The sequence below is a fragment of the Phoxinus phoxinus genome (genome assembly GCF_949152265.1).
Source record: "Phoxinus phoxinus genome assembly, chromosome: 7".
NCBI classification, from domain to species: domain Eukaryota; kingdom Metazoa; phylum Chordata; class Actinopteri; order Cypriniformes; family Leuciscidae; genus Phoxinus; species Phoxinus phoxinus.
In genome coordinates this window covers 14,088,860-14,114,485 of record NC_136882.1, presented here as the reverse complement: position 1 = coordinate 14,114,485, position 25,626 = coordinate 14,088,860, and the positions used below count along the sequence as shown (strand labels likewise).

The 25,626-nt window shown below is 38.4% G+C and overlaps 1 protein-coding gene and 1 long non-coding RNA gene across 5 annotated transcripts in view; one reads left to right on the top strand and one right to left on the bottom strand.

Annotated features, from left to right (window-relative positions):
* LOC307001758 overlaps window positions 1-25,626 on the bottom strand; it is a 75,232-nt gene that overhangs the window by 4,373 nt on the left and 45,233 nt on the right. Inside the window, exons 2-3 of the long non-coding RNA XR_013798315.1 lie at window positions 15,740-15,841; window positions 10,747-10,812 (exon numbers count right to left, since the gene is read on the bottom strand). This is a non-coding gene — a long non-coding RNA (uncharacterized lncRNA). The remainder of the gene's footprint in view (window positions 1-10,746; window positions 10,813-15,739; window positions 15,842-25,626) is intronic.
* Window positions 1-25,626, top strand: part of myo16 (myosin XVI) — a 185,976-nt gene that overhangs the window by 148,465 nt on the left and 11,885 nt on the right. The window contains exons 33-35 of one of the 4 annotated variants that reach the window (XM_079618671.1): window positions 3,392-3,544; window positions 4,966-5,051; window positions 12,553-12,642. In XM_079618671.1, the coding sequence (XP_079474797.1) occupies window positions 3,392-3,544; window positions 4,966-5,051; window positions 12,553-12,600 (287 nt within the window). In that variant the 3' untranslated portion in view covers window positions 12,601-12,642. Of the gene's footprint in view, window positions 1-3,391; window positions 3,560-4,965; window positions 5,052-12,552; window positions 12,643-25,626 lie in introns of all 4 variants that reach the window. The other 3 variants (XM_079618670.1, XM_079618669.1, XM_079618668.1) reach the window with 3 other exon arrangements.

The following is a 25,626-nucleotide window of genomic DNA, read 5'->3' as shown; positions in this document are numbered from 1 at the left end:
AAAAGCCACAGCACTCTCTCTCAGAAACCCATGCAGATGAATGCAGTGTTTATGTAAGATCGAGGTTTAGGCTGTATTTTGCATCTGCTCTGAATCACTTTTGTTACAACACCACAGCCTTATCCAACCTTATTCAACAACTGCCCTTAAATGCAGCTACAACATGCGCTGACATAAGGTTTAAACTGAATCAGAATGATCTGTGATGGTGTTCTGTCACCTTTCAAATTTAAAACATGACCTTTTTTTTTTTTTTTAAAGAAATGCGTTCACCTGTGCAGAAAACTAATATATAAGGCACATTAAGTACATTATCCATTTAAGCAAGTCTTAAATGTCACATTAAAATAAGATAATTTGATGAGGAGGCGTTCTTAGGGAGGATATTGGGTGTGCGTGGCGATTTAGTTCACATGCTGTGTCTAACACTGTTTAATTTGCCTCCTCCTCTTAACCTTTTGTATTTAATTGAAGATGCTTTAGCGTGCATCTACTCCCATCATAGATTCATGAGCGTGGATCCCATATGACCCTGACCCATATGTGCTTGTGTGCAAAATACAGTTGTAATCGAAATTATTCTACCCCATTGCAAATCAGGTTTATTGGCAAAATGTACAGAACTTCAGCTGTTTGCAATGGACAATTCAAACAAAAGCAATTGAAGTGGCTCAGCACAACACATGTTTCAAGTGGATTCCCCAAATTCAACTGAAAATTAGACTTTTAATGACGTCTGCAGTCTTAAAATTATTTAACCCTTTCATGGCAAGCATCTTTAGTACTTAGTAGAACACTGTTTTGCTGTTATAACCTGCTGCAAACGAGATATACTGGTGAAACTCAAAAAAAAATTATATCGTGCAAAAGTTCATTTATTTCAGTAATTCAACTTAAAAGGTAAAACTAATATATTATATAGACTCATTACATGCAAAGTGAGATATTTCAAGCCTTTATTTGTTATAATTTTGACGATTATGGCTTACAGCTTATGAAAACCCAAAAATTCAAAATTAGAATATTGTGAAAAGGTTTTCATAGCTGCAAGCCATAATCATCAAAATTATAACAAATACAGGCTTGAAATATCTCACTTTGCATGTAATGAGTCTATATAATATATTAGTCTCACCTTTTAAGTTGAATTACTGAAATAAATTAACTTTTGCACAATATTCAAATTTTTCGAGACACCAGCTTCTGGCAGCGTTTCTGAGGAATCTTATCCCATTCCTCATGAGAAATGGCCTCCAGTACAGTAATAGTCTTGGGTGTGTGTGCTCCAACCGCCGCCTTCAAATCTAACCAGAGAATTGATATGGGGTTCAAGTCAGGTGTTGAGTCTGGCTACTGTAGATTCTGAAATTCTGTCAATTTTGCCATAAACCTGATTTGCAATGGGGGTTGAAATATTTATATATATTATATATATATATATATATATATATATATATATATATATATATATATTACTATATATTATTATTTATTTTTTGTCATCATTTGTGATTGTTTATTGTAAAGGGCACAGGGGGTATTAGCTCCAGGCACATAAATATTACATGGACAAGATATGATGTAGCTATGAAATATTAAATATCAAAGTCTGCAGGTCTGCTGATGGATGTGAATCGCTGCAGTGTGTGTGAATCCCCAGAGTCGTGTGTGTGTGTGTGTGTGTCTTAGGACACACACAGTGTCACTCCAGAGCAGGGTAAATTACTTATTGCATTACTGTACATTTCAACAAGTTTGTCTGTGAAATGAACAAACATTAATCTGTAATTTTTTTTTTTTTTTAGTGCAATGCATGTCTACAACACAATTTTTTCCTCACACTTTATTGTACTTTTTAAGATTAAGCCCTCTCGCACTGATACTTTTTTTAGGTTTAATTCGTTTAATCTACTGAACTATTCTCCATATTGTTGTCAGCATATCTCCTCTAGCTGCATTTCGTTGTTGTTGTTGTTTTTTTAAACTGTAATGATCATCTGTCAGTCATTTGAAGGGGATGTGCAGGGCCGAACATGACAGAGCCAACCCTTCCTGCATTGATGATATGCTCTGCATGTCTGGCAGTCACCTTGAATGTCAGGTGTAGCCTGTGCATTTCATTTTCTTTTTCATGTTTGATCCTTCTAATTCAGTGACATATCGATTAAACTAACGTTCAAATGCTTGGGGTCAGTAAGATATATATATATATATATATATATATATATATATATATATTTTTTTTTTTTTTAAAACAATAATACTTTAACAATGCTTAAAATTGATCAGAAGTGACAAAATATATTTATAATGTTACAAAAGATTTATATTTCAAATAAATGCTGTTCTTCTGAACTTTCTATTCATCAAAGAATCATGAAAAAAAATTATCACGGTTTTCACAAAAATATTAAGCAGCACAACTGTTTACTACATTGATAATAAATCAGCATATTATAACGATTTTTTAAGAATTATGTGACACTGAAGACTGGAGTAATGATGCTAAAGAATAAACTTTGACATCACAAGTATAAATACAATTAAACATATTCAAAAATAAATGTATTTCTACAAATAAAAGTTATTATAACTATTACTATGTAAGATGGAGAAAAACATTTCTGACAAATTTTACTGATTCAGTTGTAATTAAATCATGTGGCACAATACATATATTTTTTTTAATTCCAGTTTTTACTGTTATGTTGATAATTTGACCCACAAAAAAAAGTTAATTATAAAAATGCAAACCAGTAGCATGTTCATTTGTTGGCTTAGGATTTTGGACCCCACTGTATAAATCTGATCCTAAAAGACTGAGAATGTCGTCAGAATGAAAACATTTCCCAATTAATTTTACATCACTGCTCAGACACATATAATCATGAGCGTCAATGTCTAGTGTAATGTAATGTGATCATGTTGAATACATAGCGTCAGTAGGGCTCCCAGACACAAAGCTGCAGTAAATGAATCTCTGATAACCTTGGTGTTGAAGTCAGATGCTCATGACATGAGAGAGAGATAGAGAGAGAATGCTGTAATGGAAACAAGGCTGCTAACAGGGGTTTAAAAGGGCAGCTGACCCCTGTGCTATATCCGTCAGAGGGACGGTCAGATCCAAGCAGACCTGCATACCGTGAGGTTTAGACATCCCCCTGTGCTTCCACTCTCTTTGCCGTCAACGTCATCGCAAGACTCCATCATTCCCACAATTCCTGGCCGGAGCAGCTGCAGATGCCCATGCAAAAATGTTAGTGACTCAAGGTGACCGGTGTAGGTCGACGGTCACAGCGAGATGGTCCGCGGGGCCTTACATGGCGCTGAAGCAAACGTGATGTAAAACAATGTATTTATCGAATATTTTTTATTCATTTCTATTCCACAGTACTCTCAAATTCCAACATTAACCTGCCAGGTCGAGAGGATCAAGGCCCAATCTCTCCGTCGTCACAGTTACAGGATAAAAACGCCAACAACCACACCTCTCCCAACTCTTCAAACCCGGCCCCCGTTGAGAACGGCAACCAGATCTCCAACGGTAATGGCACAAGAGGTTTGGGGTCTTATTTTTTTTTACCACGAATGATTCAGCAAATACATGTTTAGAAGTTTAGGATTAAATTGTGAAACCACTCAAATCACACTTACACATGCTGGGTTTTGAGATACATTTCCCCTTTCAAACTCTTATTATTTAAAGCTTAGTCGCATGTCACTGGCCTCCCCAGCCTTGCTCCCAAGGTTTGTACCACAGACAGTACCAATGACTGCGTAACCTTTGCGTGACACACCACAGACAGAAAGACCAGCGTTTTACATGCTTGAGAATATATAAGAGATAACGTGAGAGAATAAAGGTAAAGGAAAGAATGGCAGATTGAGGGTGGTTAGTGGAACAGACATGGTAAGATGAAGTGAGTTGACCCAGAAGCGGTCCATGATTAAGGTGAAAGACCCTGGACTTGATAAAGTGCTCTCCTAAAGAGCCGTCAGATGGCTCAGGGTCTCTCCGCCTCCCTTACACAAACACATACACTCACTCTCTTGGCCTTTTGTCCTCTCAGTGAGGCTAATATCTGCGTGTGGGGGGGGGCAAAACTTCCATATTCCACATGAGGGGATGTACATGTAGCAGAGAGTGGGCGGAAGTTTTAAACACCCAGCAGTGACCCATACACTTAGTCATTATATGCCTGCATCTTGAAGATAATGGTATATGAACTAATGTACATTTCCAGAAGGAAACACCGGTACTTGGGAGGCAGCAAAAGAATAGCGTTAAAGTTTTATATAGCTCAGCTCAGGCACATCTGTTGTGCACAGGCAGTACAAAAATATATAAAACTGGATACTTTAAGACATATGGTAAAATGTTAACAAAATATGTACTGTTGATTAAAATGCTAAATTTGGTATTACATTTTTTTTTGGGGGGGGGGGGTAAATTAATAGGCTTGGAAACCCAATGCACCAGACAATGTTGAAAAAGTGAAAAATGATTCTGAAGCTGAAAATACAGAATTATTTTAGACGAATATGCTTGCACTCTGTCACTGACTAAATATATTAAAAATAATGTAGGCCACTTTTTAATGGTAACAAGTCATTTGGCATTAGCAGGAGCAACAAATATTCTCCCATTGCTCTACATTATATTCAACATTATATATAGTAGTTTAATATAGGACTGACTTTAAAACTCTGTCAACTTTTTTCTCACACAGTAATTAAAATTTTGGCTGAACTATACACAATACAGATTGCCACTATCCACGATACTTATTGTTGCATTTTTCTATTGTGATATATTGTTAACCCCCTAATGTTAAGTGCTACAGACAAAAAAAAAAAAGAAATGTGTAGACTGAATGGAGGATTACAATGCACATTGAAGCAGCATATTCCAAGACATGCACGAAGAACGTAACATTTAACATCCTCATATTTCTCTCTCGATAGGAACGCTGGAAGACGATGGACATCCGAAGTCAAATGCATCCAGCACCTCTGCGTTACACAGGCACATGGACAGCCACCACACTCAGGTGAGGCATATACACAAACACACGCTCTCTCGTGGCATCTGTCATCTACTCTTCCGTGGGGAGAAGGTCTCCAGTGACCCCAAATGGCAGATGTAATCATGGGTAATGAAAGTGAGAGCGGGTCCCATGTCATCCCAGACTCAGCACTCTGCCAAATGAAATGAGTGAAGGCTTATCTGGAGATCGTATTCAGAGGTGCATTAGAGCAAGAGGGGTGGTGCTTCAAACAGGCTCTCCTCTGCAGGAACAAGCTGAAACCATCACTGTGTGCCCTCTGTGCTTCTCAGCATCTCTCTGTGTGTCCTGAAAGCAGGGTTACCCTCACCAGACATTAAAACTTAATGAGGGTACTCAGAACGAGAGACAGACAGAGAGGCAGAAAGCTCTCTGTATCTCTATCTTAATGGTACGGTTTGGGAATCAAGAATATTTCTTATTCTACTTGGTCATTATTCGGTTGCAAAGTACTGGGTAATATAAGATAACTACATGGGTTAAGGTTCGGTTTAAGGGGGTTATTACCCAGTTATTGTAATTACTATAATAAGTACATAGTATGTACATGGCGAACTGGACTGTAAAATAAAGTGCTACCCATTATTCTATAATACTGGAGCGGAGTCATTTTCATTTACCTGCCTCTAATATTATGGTGTTGTTTTAGTACTGTGAAATTCACCATGATAATACCAGTTTGTTTTTTGTTTTTGGAACCATAGAACATTATACTATTAAAGTTTGCATTGTCTAAACTTAATAAAATGTTGTGCATGACATAGAATGCATTTATTTAATTATTTACTATTAATTTAATTATGTCCCGTTTGACCTTTCAATCTAAACATATGTATAACACCTGAATATAAAGTTATACATAAATCTAAGATTTATTTATTAATGTGAATATGTAATTATTATAAGTCTGGATACATACAGTGCTATGCATAAGTTTAGACACCCATGCTAAAGTTGACTAAAAAGAGGAATAAAAAATCATCTTTTGGAAATTGAACTTAATGCCTTAATTTAAAAAAATAGGAAAAATCCAACCTTTAAGGACACCAATTTTCGTTGTGAATGAATAATGTATCGTAAATAAATAAATGTTCTTCCTTAAAATACAGGGTGCATAAGTTTGGACACCCCTATGTTAAACTCCCATAGAGGCAGGCAGATTTTTATTTTTAAAGGCCAGTTACTATATGGATCCAGGATACTCTGCATCCTGATAAAGTTCCCCTGGCCTTTGGAATTAAAATAGCCCCACATCATCACACACCCTTCACCATACCTGGAGATTGGCATGGTTTTATTTCAGTTAGCCTAACAGCTGGTTTGATTTGCATTGAGAGATGATCTTATGGAAAGTACTCCATGCCAATCTCCAGGTATAGTGAAGAGTATGTGATGATGTGGGGCTATTTTAATTCCAGAGGCCAAGGGAACTTTATCAGGATGCAGAGTATCCTGGATCCATATAGTAACTGGCCTTTAAAAATAAAAATCTGCCTGCCTCTATGGGAGTTTAACATAGGGGTGTCCAAACTTATGCACCCTGTATTTTAAGGAAGAACATTTATTTATTTACGATACATTATTCATTCACAAAGAAAATTGGTGTCCTTAAAGGTTGGATTTTTCCTATTTTTTTAAATTAAGGCATTAAGTTCAATTTCCAAAAGATGATTTTTTATTCCTCTTTTTAGTCAACTTTAGCATGGGTGTCTAAACTTATGCATAGCACTGTATAAGTATATTCACGTTTAAATGTGTCTAAATATAGATACACATTTTAATATATAAATGTAAATTGTTTATATATAATATACATTTAAATATATGATTTATAACTATATATATTCAGATTTATATCTATAATATATTCACAATTCACATTTATATTCATCTATATATACACATATATTTATATAAGTATATCCTGTAATTATTATTTCATATAATTATTTGGCCCTTCATAATATTTCAGAATTGTTTCATATTTTGTTTATTTTTCACTTTCTGGTGTTGTCCATCTATCGAAGTTTGACTAATAGAATATATATATATATATATATGTTTAAAGACTGTTAAAGAAAGACTGATGAATATCACATCAATAGTTTGAATCCTGTCTTTACATAATCTTGGATTAAATGATAAATATATATGACCTTGACCATAAATAATACATGGATGATTGCCACCGGCTGCCAGGTAAAAAGCTCCAATGAATCAAGACTGAATCTTCCTAAATGTCTAGCTTATAGATAGCTTTGACCGTGACATTCATGGCATGGCATGAGCAGTATACAATGTATGTGACTGTCAATCACTAACAGGAAAACCATATTAGGAATAAGGAAGCAATGGAGGAAGCCATACTTAGAGGATGTGAAGTATGTAGTTATATTGAATATATATATATATATATATGTATGTATGCATACAAGTGTAGAGAGAGAGAGAGAGATAGAGAGATAGAGAGAGAGAGAGAGAGAGAGAGAGAGAGAGAGAGAGAGAGAGAGAGAGAGAGAGAGAGAGAGAGAGAGAGAGAGAGAGAGACATACAGTAGCTAGAGAAAACACCATCTGTTAGGATGATGGGATTGAGGACAGATATATGGCACTGTCACCTGCTGACAGCAAAGAGAGAATTCTTTGATTTATGGCAGTCAAATGCTCATTTTATAAGCTTATGTGCTTTGTAGAGAGATCCACAACAGACTGCACTGTCTCGCATAAGTGTATCATCATCTGAATGGCTGTGTTCCAAAATCTAGTGAGATGCCATGTAGACGCCGTCCCGACAAAGAGCCTGTTCTAAAATTCCGTCATTAACATTATTTAAAAATCTTTTTTTTTTTTTTTTCGTTGTGCAGAGTTTCCGTTGTAAATAAAACGATTAAGTACGTTTTGCAAGAAAATACATCAAAATGTTGTTTAATTCAATGTGTTACTGTACTTGCTGTTTCTTTGTAATTATTTGTGAAATGTACGTTTTGTGCACCTCCGAAAGGACCTCATGTTGCCTAAAACAGAGGTGACCGCATATATCCCTTGCAGAGAAGGCAGTAACAAAATGCATTGCAACAGGCTTGTAGGACAAAAGAAATCCAAGAAGGCGGACTGAGTCGTAAACATAATACCATTCATTAATGAAAATGATCAATAAAATGGCCAATTAAATAACAATAATGTGGTAAATGAATACATATAATGAATATAGTCATTTAATAAATACATTTTACAGTGTTATCTTCTTTTATCTATATGTGCTGTGTTTTATGCTTTATTGTGAGTATGTTTTAACATACAATAGCAGCATACTAATGTAAAATCAATTGAGTCTGACACTTTTAAAGTTCCATGTCAGTCGTATTTAGCAAGTGTGAACATAAATAAAAAAAACACTTGTGGTTTGAAACCCTATTACAATTGAATTTCTGGAAATCCGTTTCAGTCTGACTACTCTGATCGGATTTAACGTAGCGTTTTTCCTTTCTCACGGCATGTAAATATAAACACGTCTGACGTCGTTGCGGAAACAAGGTTGTGTTGTTGTCGCTGTGAACATTAAAACGTAATGGAGACATCTCAGTAGTGCAGTAATGGGGTGTCTTCACTTTCACTGCCACTGCTTCATTAGATGTGTCATATTGTAAGACAATCCCTCCATGTTTCCGGCGCATGTCTACCAATGCAACGTTATTGGCATAGAAATCAACGCCTACATTCTGAGAACTAACGAGCGCCATGGGACACAAAAATCAGATCTGAACAGTTGGACAGTCAATCATGTAGATCAAATTCCAGTCGGATTTGGACTTAAAGTGTGAATGTAGTCTCAGAATGTAGAGAGGCGCAGCACACTAGATTTTAGACCAAAGATAAGATATTTCAGGATTTTTTTCTGTCTCATAATTGTTCCATGTCTGCATAATCTCCCTGCTCGCCAAGTCATACTCGAGTCCCAGTAATGGAAATATGCTTTCATAATAATTGAAAGCGAGAGACCACCACAGTGCACCTGTCACTCTCTACATGTAATTTGTGGCCCCCTGCTGAGGGCCCCACATTATGGAACGTATGCTGGCCTGTAATGATTTATGAATATGTATAATGCTGTGGCCCTGAGATACTCTTCCAATAAAGTGGAACACACACTTGTCGTAAACGCGTGTGGGCCAGTAGTTTTTAAATGCCATTCGACATTCGCTAAGCGGGGCAGTGTAAGGTTCCTGAGAGGAGAGCTGGGGTCCTCTCTCACTCACTCAGATGCGTTGTCATATTTCCCAGCGCTGAGAGCTGTGGATTGTTTGCCCATTAAAAAGGAAGTGTCCTAGTTTCTCTAATGGCATCGGCATCCTGCATTTCCAATCCAGTTTGTTCTGGCACAGGGAAAGAATGACAGAAGTCTGTCATTATCCTAATGAACAGTGTAACCAGTCCTTCCCTCAAAAAATACATTTTGTGTTTACCTGTAAGAGTCACTTGAGAAACCACTCAATTATATTTGCTATAACAGTTAATTTGATTTGATTTTCTGACTAAAACAATTGCATTTAAGACAGATTCTTATTCAAATTCCAATTATTAGTGCTTATTTAGACCTTGCCATACATAAGGCATTGTATATATATCATAAAAAAGAGAACTGTCCTGCTTAAAGGGATAGTTCACCCAAAAATCGATATTTTGAAGAATATGGTTAACCAAACAGTGGATGGACCCCATTGACTTCCATCATATATCATTTTTTGTCCCATACTATGGAAGTCAATGGACTCCAACTATTTAGTTACCCATTTTCTTTGAAACATCTTTCGTGTTCAGCAGAAGAAAGAAATTCATACAGGTTTGGAAAAACATGAGGGTGAGTAAATGACAGAATTTTCATTTTTGGGTGAACTATCCCGTTAAAGTGTGCTGGTCCAATGGTTAATTGCCTACAAATAATTATGGTCGTTGTTTACAAGCCGTATGAATGAACACATGCTATAAAAGCCGTTTTATTTCATTCTGATTTATGCTATCACAAGCTGCTTTTAATGCAACCGTCTGAAGTTATTGAAATTATGTACACTGTTCAAAAGTCTGGGGTCGGTAAGATCTATTATGCTCACCACGGCTGTATTTATCTGATAAAAAAAAAAAGTAAAAACAGTAATATTGTGAAATATATCATACATTTATTATTGTGATGACAAAGCTGAATTTTCATTAGCCACGATTTGGTGCTTAAGAAATATTTCTTGAAAAATGTTGGGCTGCTTAATATTTTTGCAGAAACCATGATCCTTTTTTTCAGGATTCTTTTGTAAAAGAACAATTTTTTTAATATGGGAATATTTTGTATAACAAGATAAATGTCACTTTTGATTAATTTAATGTCATGCCAAATAAAAGTATGAATTTCTTAAAAAAATAAAAGAAAATCATACTCACTACTACAACATACTGTACAAAGGAGCAAGATGTCCGTCAGTTAAACACACACACCACACCAGGCATTTCATTTCACATGCAGACATCTGTATTGATTTTAATGGTGCAATCTAGTCTAACCAGACCAACCTCGCACATTTTTCCACCCTGAAGTCTTGAGCATGTATCAAAATGTTGGGTTTTGTTTTTTAGAAAGGTAACGGGGTAGAAGCACTGTGCATTTCACTAATGTCACCCGAGACGCTTTGTACCTCAAGAAGCAGTGAATGCCACAGGCTCTCTGGTTACCGGATCCCATTCTGTCCTCGGTTTCCTGCCTGTGTCACATGATAGGGGTCAAGGTCACAAGACTGCATTGAAAAACCAGGAAGTGAATGTAAAGAAACAATTCAAAAAGACTGATACATATCTACTAAATATATTTAAACGTGTTGTTGTACAGATGCTGAGCTCACCTTAAATAAAACTTAAATTATTCATATGAATAATGAAATATTCACAGTGACAGAATTGCCCCCTACAGAGGGAAGAGAGCTACATGCTAGTACTCTCTGAAACTGGACACTAACCTTTCAAACCACATCAACTAGAGTATATGCTCACTCACTACCAATACTCAGTCCTCTGGTAACTTTACACTGAAGTTTCAGATTCGCCGCGCTGTGCCAGATACGCTCTCTCAAAACATCGGACAAACCGATGCTAAAACATGTCCACCATCTCGGTCTTGATGCATTTAGCGACGTGGCCTCAAACAACCTGATCTGTACCAGTAAAACCCGTCCTTTTATCGAAGGCCTGACTTTAGGAAAAACAGATGGCAGTGACGATGTGCTCTCATCACTCAAATGTAACCCCACTAGGGGTCATCCTCAATGGGACGCTCTACCTCTTAATGTCCTTATGGCACTCGGAAGCAGGAAACAGCCTTTTAATGCCCCTTATCATGTATTAGCACACGCCTGCTTCATATTTCCCCGTCTCGCACTCCTCCTCTCGTCTGGTCCATCCGCTCCTTATTGATCCACATTGTAACGTCCCATAACACGCGGAAGATCATGATGTTTAATTATTGATCAGCTTGGTTTCGCCGGAGATTGCGATTGAGAGCGAGAATGAGGCGAGCACAATCCGGCCTTATCAGCATTCAGATCCGCAGGGTGCAGAAGATTGCTTGGAAAATGACAGCAGGAGGAATGAAGTGTTCCCGGACAGGCGCTCTGGTAATGGAGTATTCTTGCTCCGTGTCTGTATGCGATAAGGTCGGAAGAGGCATATATTCTGACAGATCTGCTGTGTATCACGCAGGCCTGTAGATGTTGACCGACTGTAGATACAGTGTGGCCCCGTGAGGTATTTAGACACTTTCAAATGTATGAATGTCATTGGTAATAATTCAATAGCAAACCAAGTATCATCTGTTTTAAAGAAAGATGGCACAAACTCATTCTGTCTGTCTGTCTGTCTGTCTGTCCATCTATCATTCTGTCTGTCCATATATAAATCATAAAACTGTAGCCTATATGTACTGTTCAAAATCAAAATATTTGGACAATCTTTTTTAATAATGCATATTTTAGAGTATTGTGGAAAATTAGTCAATTTTAATATTCTAAATTTAGCATTATTTGTCAATTGTAATCTATAATTTATTAAAAGCCCTAGAGCGTGACATCAAACCATGTTGCTGATATTCATTGTTTTATCAAAATAAATTTAGCATGCACTCCTTTATGTGGATCATGTGATTGATATAATATTTTGAATATAAGGAATCTAATGTGACAAGTGTCTAAATACATTTTGGGGCTACTATTAAAAAAGTCAGTCATTGCGTACATTTTTTTTTTTCAAAGCAACCTTGTACTGAAAATCATACAATCCAGTTTGTTTAGTTAGTTTCTTTGGCATTCAATCATGTCTGCACATCTGCTACAGGTAATCACGTGTATTGAGCACATGATTTCACGTTGTGAAAAGAATGTAAGAAATGCTGTATATGTGTTTTGAATGCTCTCTCTCTCTCTCTCTGTCTGTCTTTCTTTCCTCTCTTCCAGAGGAGTCACCTCAACTTCTCGCCTTTCGGTGCGGGGGCGGCGCTGTAGGCAGGGGGGCTGAATGAGCCCTCAGGCCTGTATAGGGATGGGGTGAGTCTGGTCTATAGCACAGTACCTCACTGGCTGCCCTGCACCTTCCAATTCCCGTCTTTTACGTTCCACTTTTTGCTTTCCATGCTATTGAAGAAAACTGCAGCTCTGCAACATCTAGGATCCGCTCTTGCAATGCAATAGGGACATAATTTGTAATGATGCCGTTACGGTAATCAATATTAAATGGATAATTCCATTAAAAATGACTACTTCTGCTGTATAGCTTTCTTTCTGTAATGAAATGTGAAAATGAGCTGCAGTTTTTGTTGAAATTTCTCCATTCCTCACCGCTGGTTCTTCTTTCGTTGCTGCGTACATGGCGACCCTGCTCTTTCCTTGATCCCTCATTCAATCCAGTCCCTTTTTTGCGTTCTCTGCCTTCCTAAGTTTTTCTTATTGATTTTCCTCTGAAACAGAGGCTCTTTATGAAGTTTGTCCTCATGCTGAGCTCATTGTTGCCTGCTGAATCATGTCTTATAGGGAGTGTGGAGCAGAGCCACGTCTCTGCACTGAATCAATGACTCTTATGTTTCAACCACAAACAAATGTTCACATGTGCCACACATACGGCCAGCGGGAACAGGCCAGTGTGTAAATGATGTAAACGGATATATATCAGGGATGGCAACTAGTACTCGATTTCAAATGACAATAGGGTTTCACTTTATTTTGATGGTCCCTTTAACACATTCTGTTGACTAGAAGTAGCGTTGCACCTACATGTCTACTAACTCCCATTAGAGAGTTACTAGAGTATTAGTAGACTGGTAGGGTTAGGGTCAGAATTTATTGACATGTAGGCGTTAAGCTACTTATAGTCAGCAGAATGTCTGTTGGAGGACCATCATAATAAAGTGTTAGCAGATATAAAGCAGAAAGTCTACTAATACTGTAATGAGAGTTAGTTGACATGCAGTTGCAAAGTTACTTACCGGTACTTAATTTTGATGGTCCCTTTTGAACATTCTACTCACTATACGTAACTTTGCAACTGCATGTCAACTAACTCTCATTAGAGTATTAGTAGACTGTCTCTGCTTTATACATTTGCACATGTCAATAAATTCTAACCCTAACAGTTTACTAACATTCTAATGAGAGTTAGCAGACATGTAGGTGCAAAGTTACTTATACTGTAGTCAACATAGTGTTAAAGAGACCATCAAAATAAAGTGTTGCCGACAATAGTTATTGATAATAAAAACAGAATAATTGTGTGACTTTTGTCATCTTTAAAACATTTCACACCTATTAAAATCCAGTGATAACTATACTCAAATGTGCCAAAACAAACTCCGTTTCATTTGAGGATAATGGTGTCACTTTCTGATACTTTGTGTTAGTTTAACTTGATTTTAAAAGTCAACCAAGAATTCAGTATGTAATTGCTTTAGCAAAATATCATAATAATTGTAATTAATACAATTATTTTGGATAAAAATAGCACAATTCTGTAAAATGCAATGAGTCATACTTAAAAATGCATACATGCATATGTGTTTTTTAAGTATGACTGTCATTACATTAAATAGAAAAATTAATTCAAGTCAATATTATTTTGAATAACAAAAGCTCAAGCACACTTTGCAAGCATTTAGTTTACAAAAATAAGTTTATTAGATATTAAGATGTCTCTCTCTCTCATATATACAGTGCTATGCATAAGTTTAGACACCCATGCTAAAGTTGCCTAAAAAGAGGAATAAAAAATCATCTTTTGGAAATTGATCTTAATGCCTTAATTTAAAAAATGAGGAAAACTCCAACCTTTAAGGACACCAATTTTCTTTGTGAATGAATAATGTATCGTAAAAAAATAAATGTTCTTCCTTAAAATACAGGGTGCATAAGTCTGGACACCCCTATGTTAAATTCCCATAGAGGCAGGCAGATTTTTATTTTTAAAGGCCAGTTATTTCCTGGATCCAGGATACTATGCATCCTGATAAAGTTCCCTTGGCCTTTGGAATTAAAATATCCCCACATCATCACATACCCTTCACCATACCTAGATATTGACATGGTTTAATTTCAGTTAGCCTAAAAGCTAGTTTAATTTGCATTGAGATATGATCTTACGGAAAGTACCCCATGCCGATCTCTAGGTATAGTGAAGAGTGTGTGATGATGTGGGGCTATTTTAATTCCAAAGGCCAAGGGAACTTTATCAGGATGCAGAGTATCCTGGATCCATGAAGTAACTGGCCTTTAAAAATAAAAATCTGCCGGCCTCTATGGGAATTTAACATAGGGGTGTCCAAACTTATGCACCCTGTATTTTAAGGAAGAACATTTATTTTTTTACGATACATTATTCATTCACAAAGAAAATTGGTGTCCTTAAAGGTTGGAGTTTTCCTCATTTTTTAAATTAAGGCATTAAGATCAATTTCCAAAAGATGATTTTTTATTCCTCTTTTTAGGCAACTTTAGCATGGGTGTCTAAACTTATGCATAGCACTGTATATATATATATATATAGAGAGAGAGAGAGAGAGAGAGAGAGAGAGAGAGAGAGAGAGAGGTCAACATCTTAATATCTATATATATATATATATATATATGTACAAACATATGTGGCTGTTCTCAAGTCATTTGTCATTATCCTAGAACTCTTTAGCTCACTTTACCTCAGACGTCCTCTAACTTCATGTGTGTAAGCTAATATAGGCTTTGGAGTCACACAGGGTGTCAGATCAGCCTGTAAAACCTTTAAATTATCACGACTGTCCAGGTTTGTCCTGCCTCAACCTGGATTGTTATGCCTTTCAAGGTTTTCTCAGCTTTTTGATGTCCTCAAATTGTCTGAAGGCTTTTCAGGAACATGAAGAGAAGCAGCTGAGGAGCGTTCGTTAAAGGATTATGGTTATCCATGAGCCTAGCCTTTTTAATCATCTGTCCTTCTTTGCCCATAGGATTTTAATTACTGGTGAAGAGCATATACTTCAAGCCTGGGATTTGTATGTTCACGTTTGTTTTTGAGAAAGTGCGACATCGCCTAAGACATGCTTAAGAGTTTCTCCGAAGATACTGAAGTGCATTTAGGGATAGTGTTACTCTGGTACCAACACAACTTTTCAATCGGTTTACTTACCATGTGAAGGGAGACCATCCTCCTTCTTTTGTTTGATGACTTCCAAGCCTCGTTCCTCAGTGTTTTTGACAGCTGTATCCCAGTCTGGCTCACGATGTTCCTCTACGAAGCAAAAGAGAAGCAAAAGGATGACAGTTGGAAGCCAAAACAGTTAGAGAAGAACTAGCAGTGTGTTTGAAAGTTAAACTGTGAAAATACAATGAATAATAATCTTCAAAACTGGAACATCTGCAATTCGTAGAATTATACAAATCCTTTCATGTTTGTTTATTAAGTATTATGGCTAATCTCATAATGCTTTCAGATATCAGTAAAACTTTAGTATTCTTAGCTCCATTTAATACATTCTACATATTTAAATTAATTTGTCATGTTTTCAAAATCAGCACAGAAAATAGTACTAAAAAGTAATTTTTTTGGACATGGCACCTCAAAACTACTATGGTATTTTGTACCATGGTATTCCTGCAAGTACCACGGAGTGCTGTGTAAGTACTATGGTATATAAATACAGTAATCATTCAGTACCATGATTAACATTACGTCAAATGGAATTACCATCTACTTCGACATAACTTTTTCTGTGAGGGAATTAATAAACCCTCACCACAAAAAGGCACAAACGTAGTACTATGGTATCTGATGGTAATACCATTGTACTGTTATATAAACCAAAGTACTGAAATATTATCATGTTGCAGAAGATTTAAATTTTAAATAAATTGTTATTTTGAACTTAATATATCCTGAAAAAAAAACAACAAAAAACATTTTATTGAGCAGCAAATCAGCATATTATAATGATTTCTAAAAGATCATGTGACACTGAAGACTGAATTTAGAATTTAAAAATTTAGTTTTGCCACCACAGGAATAAAGCGCATTTTAAAATACAGTTTAAGTACAAAACAGTTTTTTCACAATATTGAAAAATATTGCTGTTTTTTGTTATTTTTGTACGTGCATAAGAGACTTTCAAAAAACAAAATGTATCTGAACCCAAACTTTTGAGCAGCAAAGGAAACAATGCAAATACCATGGTATATTTTTGTATGCAAACATGGATTCTCTTACAGTTTTCACTTTCTTTTTTGGGGACAAGATGCTATAAGAAAATGTGGAATTTCAAATCCTCCTGGAATTGAGAATTGAAAGATCCCCACACATCTGCACATGACTGGTCACCATGAGAAGATCCCATGGGTTCTTGTAGAGGGGTGGGACAGGCTAAGAGAGGAGGAGAGCATACTAATCTTCTTAAAGGCTGAATGATAAAAGAGCCATTGGAGAATCCAACTGCACATCTGTACGGCCGGGACAGAGAGATTAATAACACGCATATCTCTATAGACCACAATCTGAATTCACTCCCCAAAAGACTATAGAGACCTACACCTCAAGCTGGAATAAAGAAGGGTGTACCAATGAGGCAGGTCCATTGAAGTTTGAGAAATATTTATGCACAGTGGCAGTGCTTCTCAACTACTTTAGTTTCAAAACCCACTGGGTATCATAATATATAAAGTAAAATGTATTTAAAATCAAACATTGAAATTTAATATTACATTCTACATAGGCCAAAAAAATTGCAAAATTGTTAATATGATGGATAGGATATATCTTGGAGAATATATCTTGAATTGATGCATGTATGCATTAATTTATGCCAATTTATGCTTAAAAACAGGTGGAAATATCCAAACATCTTCAAAACAAAATGGTGTAACATAACACTTGTTTTCAGAGAATATATTGTGAATGTATTTATTTACTTATTTGTTTTCTAAATAACAATATTTTCCAATAGTACAACCAAGATAGCAAGAACAAATATCTAGTAGCCTATATCTAGATTTGTTTTCTGAGAATATATTTTGAATGTTCTACACTTATTTTTCACATATTATGCTTAAAACAAGAAAAAATTGGTGTAAGATAATGGTCTTAAAAGTATGAATTTAATAAAAATGAAAAAATTATATTTGTCACAAAAAAACTATATTTTTGTCACAGTGCTTCTCGACAACTTTTGTTTTACAACCCAGATTTTACCTGATAAGTTATATAGAAATAAAAAAAAAGTATTTCAAACTTTAGTAAAACATTGAAATGTACTAATATCACAATGAACTACATAGGCCAAACAATCAAAATTGTTAACATGCTGAATTGGACCATTTCGGTTTCTTGAATGCAACAGTTTCATGCTCTCAGCAGTCAATACTTCACACAACAAAGCACACCGTGGTCGACAAAAAGGCTTCATTGGAAGTTTGATTGGACATTTTTTTTCTTCCTTTTAAAAGTTCATAAGCCTGTTTATTTCACTATCTTAATTAAACATCATTATATGGTGAGTTCCGTTTGAATGTTTCGCTCCATGATCTTATCAGAACAGGCATGGCACATTTTTAGCTTGTGACCCACCAGTTGAAAAGCATATGAGCCATAAAAAGCCATTTTATCAGTTGTCATTACTGCCACCTCAATATGAATAGTATCCAGTTTTGCTGTACACAGCATAGATAAGAAATAGCGAGAGATAGTATCTCATATAAAGGACAATGAGGAGAGCGTAAGAGGCGGAGAAAGCAAGTTATGTGTTCCGCCGAATGCCCCAGCAGAGTGAGAATCCCATAATATGCGTGTTAATAATGATTCCCTGACCTTTGCCCTTTGTATCAAGATTGCTTTAGTAGGTGTCGGGGCTAATGCAGTGCAGTCCTCGCTGCAGAAGCCTCATGGATGATAAGAACGTGATGAGCCTCACATGTCCCCGCTGACCTTTCACTGCGCTGACATTCAGGCATGACCCGTATTGAGTTCCAGCCCTCTATCTCATGAAGGGGGGTGAGTCGGGCTGAATGTCAGTGTCACAGGGTAAGCCTGCGACTGTGCACGGACTACACACACACATACACGGACTACACGCACACATGCACGTTACGCGCATACACCGGCGTCATGTGTTACAGTCTGTTAGCCGACATATATTCATGTATGCATTGACCTGTGTGACATTTGATATCATTGTGTTGTTAACTTGTGTATGATGTCCTGTATGTAGTTTTATCGGAGTTATGAGAACTAGCAACCGTAATAGGAGTGCATATGATGATGGCATAATATAATTGTCTTTCCTCGTACAGAAATAAATCACCACCACGAGTAGGCTATTTGATTTACATATTTTATTGAATAGTGGAAGAGATATAGATGATGCTTACCACATGTTGAGTCCTTGGCCAAACCTGTCTGGTTAGACATCCGGTCTATTTATAGATCTTTGTATACGCGCCAAATGATGGCGCGTTTATGTGAGTGACGTCACCGGAGAGTTTATTCTCATAGTTTCTTGAGTTATGTGTTTTCGTGAATATGTGTACTTGCAGATATGCTTCCTTGCATGCATGTTCATTTGTATTTATTACTTTTGTTTTTGTTTTCTTTATTATTATTATTATTATTATTATTATGTACTCCTGTAAAGTATGTGAACTATGTTATCTTCCAGGTGGTATGTTCCCGAGTGGGAGGAGTCAGGCCTATAAAATGACTCCAGAAAGTTAGTAGGATAGTTCAGAGATAGGAGGTGAGGAGAGGTCTAGGCAGACCATGAATAGTTCTGAGTTTGCAATTGGGGACTCTGGGAAAGTACTGCTTATGTAGTACAGTTGCACATACAGGTCAGGTTATGCTTATTTGATGTAGATTGCTTTGACCTTATGTTTTGTATCAATATTTTGTGGCATCTAAGTTTTTGTTTGTTTTGTTTTTGTTTCTCGTCCCATCAATCCTGAGTGATTGTCATCCTGTACTGCAATAAAAACCCTGTTAACCATGACCACTGTCTCCGCTGTCAATTGGAGCCTCCAACCGCCCAAGGCCATTCGTAACAATTGGTGTCAGAAGTGAAGCTTCGTAACAGTTGGTGTTTAACAGTGGTTAAAGTGACCGTGACTCAAAAATGCCACCGAAGACCAGGGGTCAGCTGACTACAGATTTGGAAGCAGAAGGAGATCAAGGTGCAGGGGGTGGAGTTCCAGAGGAAGGGGTTCAACCTGCTGAGGTCCCAACCACCACAGGTGATGTGGCTGTGACAGCCCTGGCAGGGATGTTTCAGGCCTTCCTGCAGTACCAGAAGGAGAGGGACGAGAGGCAAGAGAAAGAGTCAATAAGGCGGGAACAGCAATACAAGGTCCTCAATCATCAGGTCACACAGATGCAGATGGACGTGGAGCATGCCAGGCGCAAAGTTATCTGTTCAGATCAGGAAGGTGTACGAGTGCTGAATCAGGTATCTCCATTGCCAAAACTACAAGACAGTGATGATGTGGAACATTTTCTGACTACCTTTGAGAGACTGGCAGAGGTGTACAGGTGGCCAAGAGAGGATTGGGCGGTTCATCTGATTCCATTGCTCACTGGAAAAGCGAGAAGTGCTTTTGTCGCTATGGCACCTGCCTATACCTCCGACTATGGCCGAGTCAAAGAGGTGATTCTCAAGAAATATGAGATTAGTCCAGAAACCTATAGACTGAGATTTCGTTCATTGAACACTGCCGCTGAGGAGTCCCCAACAGAGTTGTACATTCGCTTAAAAGACTTGTTCTCAAAGTGGGTCCAACTGGACGTGAGCAGTAAAACGGAGATGGTGGAAACCTTGGTGTTGGAGCAGTATATGAGAGTGCTGTATCCAGAGGTGAGGATCTGGGTTAAAGAGAGGAATCCCAGTACTGCAGGAGAAGCAGCCGACCTGGTAGAGTCCTATATAGCAGCGCGGAAGGGATCTGCTGGGACCTTTCGATACTCTGGTATCTTTCCGGAGGCGAGAGGTAAGTCTGTGGGGTCAGCGGGTAGTTCGTTCTCTCAAAGTCAAGCCCAAAGTTTTAAAGTCACCGACCCGAAGCCTTCACTGCCAGTAGTCACACGCCAGATATTGCCTAGGGGTGATATAGTATGTTATAATTGTGGAGAGGTAGGACACACTAGCCCATATTGTCCTTTGAGAAAACCTAAAGCTGCCAGTTTATGTTATGTGCCCCAGTCTAGCTCTAAAGTAGTGGTGAGGCCGGATAAGGAGCCCATTATTTCAGTGTTGTTGAATGGTAAGCCGTTGATGGCGTTGGTAGACACGGGGTGTACACGTACGTTAGTACAGTCACAATATATAGCTAGGGAGTCCTGGACCGAGGAAACCGTAATGGTTTGTTGTGTACATGGAGATAAGTCAGAATTGCCTACTGCTGAGGTGTATTTGGAGGTTAACAAGCAGTCATTTTTGATGAACGTAGGTGTTACCACAAACCTGCCCTATCCTGTGTTGCTAGGAACTGATATGCCCATATTAGCAGACTTGGTGCAGGAGACAGCTTGGTGTGGGGTAGTTACTCGAGCACAGGCTCAAAAGTTTACCCAGGTAGCACAAACTGAAGATTCGGTAGATAGCAACCTGCAGGAGATGCCATTTTTTCTGGAGGAAAGTCTAGCTGAAGAAGGGTTGTCTGAGGAAGATAGATTGGACAAACGTAGAAAAAGAGTTGCAGATTTGATGGATAGCTCAGAACAAACAAAGTTTGAGTGGGAAGAACCAGAGATTGATGAGTCAGATTTGGTCATACCCAGTGAATTACGACAGCTTCAGAAGGAGGATGCTACCTTGTCTGAATGTTTTGGGAAAGTTAGCAAAGATGCAACGGTGAGTTCATTGTATGGTGAGACATTTAGGATAAAACAAGGTCTTCTTTACAGACAGAGTGAAGAGGAAGGTTCGCAGTTAGTAGTACCCAAAGCTCAGCGCAGAAAGGTGTTAGAGCTCAGCCATTCAATACCTTGGTCAGGTCACATGGGATTCATGAAGACATTGAGGAGAGTTTCCAAACGGTTTTATTGGCCCGGTATGTATGCCGAAGTGAAAGAGTATTGCAAGACTTGTTCTGAGTGTCAGTTAGCAGTTGGCAGGACACCTGCAAAGGCACCTCTTATTCCGATACCTGCAGTGGATACACCTTTTGAGAGGATAGGGGTTGACATTGTTGGACCTGTGGAGAGAAGTCAGAAAGGGAACCGGTTTATTCTGGTAGTTTGTGATTATGCAACCAGGTATCCCGAGGCCTACCCTTTGAGAGACGTTACTGCAAAACAGATTGCAGCTGCACTGTTGAATTTTTTCTCACACGTAGGCATCCCTAAAATAGTTTTGACTGACCAAGGCCCCAATTTTATGAGTCGTACCCTAAAACAAGTCTATCAGTTACTGGGCATTAAGAGAGTCCGTACTACTCCGTATCACCCCCAGACTGATGGTCTGGTAGAAAGATTTAATCAGACCTTAAAAGGCATGTTGAAGAAGTTTGTGTCTGAAAATGGAAAAGACTGGGACAAATGGCTGCCTTACCTGTTGTTTGCCTACCGCGAAGTTCCCCAAGCATCCACCGGGTTTTCTCCTTTTGAATTGCTGTTTGCTCACCAGGTCCGAGGTCCATTGGATGTTTTGAGAGACAGTTGGGAAGCCAGTGACAAGCCTACCAAACAGAATATTCTCTCGTACATCCTCAAAATGAGAGAGAAGTTGCAATTGGCATCCACCCGGGCACGAGAGAGTGTGCAAGAGTCACAAGTGAAGCAGAAGACATGGTATGACCAGAAGGCCAGGTCCCGAACTTTCCAAGCAGGAGAGCAAGTTTTATTGTTGCTTCCAACGTCAGAGAACAGGCTGTTGGCCAAATGGCAAGGTCCATACCAAGTGAGTAAGAAAGTTGGTCCAGTAACGTATGAAATAGAAATGCCAGCGAGAAATAAACCTTTGCAGACTTTTCACGTCAACATGTTGAAGAAGTGGCACAGTCCGTCTTCACAGCCAGAACCAGTAAGAGCGGAGGTGAAGGAGCTCTTGGTGAGGGCAGTACAGGAAGAGGACGAGGTAGAGGAGCAGTTCTTGCCTGTTCGTGGAAGTGAGTATCCTTTAAATCTTCAACATTTGACAGTTGAACAAAGAAATCAGCTGCAAAATTGTATACCTGATCAGCTGTTCCAGGACACACCTGGGAAGACAGATCTGGTACAACATCACATTTACTTGAAGGATGTGAAACCGATCCGACAATCAGTGTACAGAGTTCCAGAAAGGCTGGTGCCCATCATGAAGCAAGAGTTGGAAATGATGCAGAAACTAGAGGTCATAGAACCATCAGTCAGTGAGTGGAACAACCCCATTGTGCTGGTGCCTAAGAAAGATGGGTCCCTAAGATTCTGTTTGGACTTCAGAAAACTCAATTCGGTGAGCAAATTTGATCCTTACCCTATGCCCAGAGTAGACGATTTAATTGAAAAGCTTGGCAGTGCACAGTACCTTACAACTCTTGATCTGTGCAAAGGCTATTGGCAGGTGCCCTTAAGTCCAGACAGTAAAGAGTTTACAGCGTTCAAGACTCCGTTTGGGCACTATCAATTCCGCGTGCTTCCTTTCGGGCTACATGGGGCTCCTGCGACTTTTCAGAGGATGATCGATCAGATCCTTAGGGGAACTGAGAGGTACGCAGCAGCATATTTAGATGACATTATTATTTATAGTAGGACATGGCAGGGTCACCTAGTACATCTCAAAGAGGTGTTAACTCGAATAAAGAATGCTGGTCTTACTATTCGCTCAGACAAGTGCACGATAGCTAAGACAGAGACCTGCTATCTTGGTCATGTGCTGGGGCGTGGAGTCATACGCCCGCAGGTTGGGAAGGTTGAGGCCATTAAACAGGCTGAGCGGCCTGTAACCAAGAAGCAGGTAAGGTCGTTCCTTGGCCTGGTGGGGTGGTATAGACGCTTTATCCCGAACTTTTCTGAGAAAGCCGTAGCCCTTACTGAGCTCACGAAGAAGAACAAACCCAACAAGCCTAACTGGACTGCAGACTGTGAGCGTGCTTTTATGGACTTGAAGGATGCGTTATGCAAAGAGTCAATGTTGCAGAGTCCGGAGTTTGATCGAGTTTTTACAGTGCAGACTGATGCTTCACAATTTGGCCTTGGGGCTGTACTGTTGCAGGGAGAGCAAGGACACTTGAGACCCATTGCTTTTATCAGCAGGAAACTCCTTCCACGAGAGACACGGTATTCAACCGTAGAGAAGGAATGCCTGGCTGTCAAATGGGCTTTAGACTCTTTCAGGTATTACCTCATTGGTAGGAGGTTTAAATTAGAGACTGATCATCGGGCACTGGTTTGGCTGGGCCGAATGAAAGACACAAATGCCCGTATAACACGGTGGTTCCTGGCTCTACAGCCATTCGATTTTGAGGTTGTCTATCGGACTGGCTCGGAAAACTGCACTGCAGATTTCCTCTCCAGGACACCACGAGTGGTGTCTGGGGAAGGGGGAGGAAATGTCACAGGGTAAGCCTGCGACTGTGCACGGACTACACACACACATACACGGACTACACGCACACATGCACGTTACGCGCATACACCGGCGTCATGTGTTACAGTCTGTTAGCCGACATATATTCATGTATGCATTGACCTGTGTGACATTTGATATCATTGTGTTGTTAACTTGTGTATGATGTCCTGTATGTAGTTTTATCGGAGTTATGAGAACTAGCAACCGTAATAGGAGTGCATATGATGATGGCATAATATAATTGTCTTTCCTCGTACAGAAATAAATCACCACCACGAGTAGGCTATTTGATTTACATATTTTATTGAATAGTGGAAGAGATATAGATGATGCTTACCACATGTTGAGTCCTTGGCCAAACCTGTCTGGTTAGACATCCGGTCTATTTATAGATCTTTGTATACGCGCCAAATGATGGCGCGTTTATGTGAGTGACGTCACCGGAGAGTTTATTCTCATAGTTTCTTGAGTTATGTGTTTTCGTGAATATGTGTACTTGCAGATATGCTTCCTTGCATGCATGTTCATTTGTATTTATTACTTTTGTTTTTGTTTTCTTTATTATTATTATTATTATTATTATTATGTACTCCTGTAAAGTATGTGAACTATGTTATCTTCCAGGTGGTATGTTCCCGAGTGGGAGGAGTCAGGCCTATAAAATGACTCCAGAAAGTTAGTAGGATAGTTCAGAGATAGGAGGTGAGGAGAGGTCTAGGCAGACCATGAATAGTTCTGAGTTTGCAATTGGGGACTCTGGGAAAGTACTGCTTATGTAGTACAGTTGCACATACAGGTCAGGTTATGCTTATTTGATGTAGATTGCTTTGACCTTATGTTTTGTATCAATATTTTGTGGCATCTAAGTTTTTGTTTGTTTTGTTTTTGTTTCTCGTCCCATCAATCCTGAGTGATTGTCATCCTGTACTGCAATAAAAACCCTGTTAACCATGACCACTGTCTCCGCTGTCAATTGGAGCCTCCAACCGCCCAAGGCCATTCGTAACAGTCAGCCACGGGCCGCCCCTTTCCCCAGGGACGAGGTATTTCCATGTGTCCTCCCCTTCTTCTGAGCCTACTGACCAGCTGCCCTCATTTACATACAGACTTTCAAAATTACGGCCCTTCAGTTTGGCACATGCTGTTAGTGTGTTGTTTTAGGATTTTTAAATTGTAATGTACGATAGAGATAGATAGAGATGTACAATTTGCTTAATATATATATATAAAATCATGAATATTTGGGGTTTATTTATCTCATCATACTGGCAAACATTAAGCTTAAAACAAGAGGAGAAAAAAATCCAGTGGTGCAAGAAAATGAACTTAATTCAAGATATATTCTCTGAAGAAATAATTTCAAGGATTTTTACTGCCGTTTTGAACTGAACTGTAGGTGTTTATCCATGTGCTTTATCCATGGATTTGAACACTAGCACGTAATGGGGTCCGTTTGTTGTCTGGAAGCCTCCAGAGACACCATCTCATCTGA